The sequence below is a fragment of the Cebus imitator genome, unplaced genomic scaffold (assembly GCF_001604975.1).
Source record: "Cebus imitator isolate Cc_AM_T3 unplaced genomic scaffold, Cebus_imitator-1.0 Scaffold635, whole genome shotgun sequence".
Classification (NCBI taxonomy): domain Eukaryota; kingdom Metazoa; phylum Chordata; class Mammalia; order Primates; family Cebidae; genus Cebus; species Cebus imitator.
The window spans coordinates 864,578-866,806 of record NW_016107950.1 but is presented as its reverse complement, the minus strand read 5'-3'; the positions used below and the strand labels follow the sequence as shown (position 1 = coordinate 866,806).

The 2,229-nt window shown below is 53.8% G+C and overlaps 1 protein-coding gene across 1 annotated transcript in view; it reads right to left on the bottom strand.

Annotated features, from left to right (window-relative positions):
• The window catches only part of LOC108295366 (kinesin-like protein KIF25), a gene marked incomplete at its 5' end in the record, with an annotated part of 8,922 nt that overhangs the window by 3,241 nt on the left and 3,452 nt on the right, over positions 1–2,229 (bottom strand). Inside the window, one exon of the mRNA XM_017517520.2 lies at positions 1,901–2,056. Coding sequence (XP_017373009.2) covers positions 1,901–2,056 — 156 coding nt within the window. The remainder of the gene's footprint in view (positions 1–1,900; positions 2,057–2,229) is intronic.

The window sequence follows — 2,229 nt, the reverse complement described above, 5'->3', positions numbered from 1 at the left end:
TTGTAGTGTGTTATTCCGAAACAAACTTCTTAGATTTTTTTAAGAAAACAAAATAACATTTACTCACTGTGCCAAACAGAAAATACCATTTTTTTAAAAGGGCATGAAATCCAGTCTTACACCCCCACCACCGACAGCCACGCCTCCATGGTATCGGGGTGTTTTCAGTAGAGATTGTTGGTGCTCCCTAAACATCACGCGCCTGTGCCTTGCCAGCCCCCTGCAGATCCAAGGCCCTGTGCCCAGCTGTGGCCCGCTCTGGGCACGTCCTGTCACCTCTCCTGTCACTTCTCCTTCCCTTGCTCGAGCAATCTTGGAGGCCACATGTTTCACGTGCAATGCTGGAAAGAAGGATGGGGAACGTTCAGCCACACTGGCCCTTGGCACAAGTGAGAAATGACCTTTCCCGAGTCAACCCACTGAGACCTGGTTTCGCTGGGACTACAGTCCCACATTCGGGCCCCAGACTGTGGCTCTCCATGTGTGGTTCCCCAGAGCCATGGCTCTCCAGGTGTGTTCCCCAGACCCGTGGCTCTTCAGGTGTAGTCCCCAGACCCGAGGCTCTCCAACTGTGGTCCTCTGGACCTGTGGCTGTCCAGGTGTGGTCCCCAAAGCCCTGGCTCTCCAAGCATGACCCCCAGACCCGTGGCTCTCCAGGTGTGGTCCCCAGACCCATGGCTCTCCAGGTGTAGTCCCCAGACCCGAGGCTCTCCAACTGTGGTCCTCTGGACCTGTGGCTGTCCAGGTGTGGTCCCCAAAGCCCTGGCTCTCCAAGTGTGACCCCCAGACCCTTGGCTCTCCAGGTGTGGTCCCCAGACCCATTGCTCCCAGATGTGGTCCCCAGAACCATAGCTTTCCAGGTGTAGTCCTGGATCCATGGCTCTCCAGGTGTAGTTCCCCAGAGCCATGGCTCTCCAGGTGTGGCCCCCAGAGCGAGGCTTTCCAGGTGTAGTTCCCCAGACCCGTGGCTCTCCAGGTGGGGTCCCCAGACCAATGGCTCTCCAGGTGTGGTTCCCAGACCCGTGGCTCTCCAGGTATGGTTCCCAGAGCCGTGCCCTTGTGGAAACACACGTTTCAGGTCCAGTCCCAGCCCTGCTGAGCCTGAGCATGGGTGGTGTGTGGTGTCTGCTATTAGGTCCCACCATCCTGCAAAGGATAGAATGCAGCTCCAGTCTGAGAGCCACAGCCTGGACTCCACAGGCCTTCACAGTGTGTGCTCTTTTTGTTATGTAACTGGAACCATCTGATCTCCTACATAGTTTGTAGCTTTGGTTTTAAACTGAAATCACTCTCATTGTTTCTTCCATGACAAATGCATGTACTCCAAGCCGTGTGCATGCCCTGCTTTTCTCTCTGAGTTATATTTTATTTAGCAGAATGTTCTCCTCCCTCCAGCCCTCAGTTTTTCTGCTCAGCCTAGGATCCCAGTGGCCTTTTGGGTCTGGGCTTCCAATTGTGAAAAGGTGTGCCTGCTATTCCCATCCTGGCTTCCAGGAGAGGCCTTGGGTGCTGCAGGCATGCTGACTTTTCTTTTTTCTTTTTCTTTTTTCTTTTTGGGACAGAGTTTTTGCTCTGTTGCCCAGGCTGGAGTGCAGTGGCGCAAATCTCATCTCACTGCAACCTCTGCCTGCTGGGTTCAAGCGATTCTCCTGCCTCAGCTTCCCAAGTAGCTGGGATTACAGGCATGTACCACCACACTCAGCTAATTTTTGTATTTTTATTAGAGACAGGGTTTCACCATGTTGGCCAGTCTGGTCTTGAACTCTTGACCTCAGGCGATCCACCCGCCTCAGCATCCCAAAGTACTAAGATTACAGGCATGAGCCACTGCCCCGGCCTGATGTTTTCTTCGTAAGTGGTTTTTTCTATTACTTGCTGCTGCCCAAGCACAGATGGTGACTTACCAGTGCTGTCAGAGCAGGTGACTGTGGTGAGAGTCATCATAATTATCAGGTGAGACCAGGAAGAATCCACGTGCACCAGGGTGGGGTGCTTTGCCCTGAGCGGCAGACCTCCACAAGCGAGCTCCATCAGTCTCGAGGTGCTGCCAAACACCCTGCAGATGAGGCAAGCAGTGGAGAACATGCAGGCACCCCCCTGACCCAAGGCGACTTCTGATCCACCTCGGCTCAGGGAAGCGTCTCACATGAGCCACATGCGCTGACAGGGGCTAAAGCCAGCCTTGAGCACAATAAAACATACCAAACTTTTTCCTTTTGAGGCCTAACC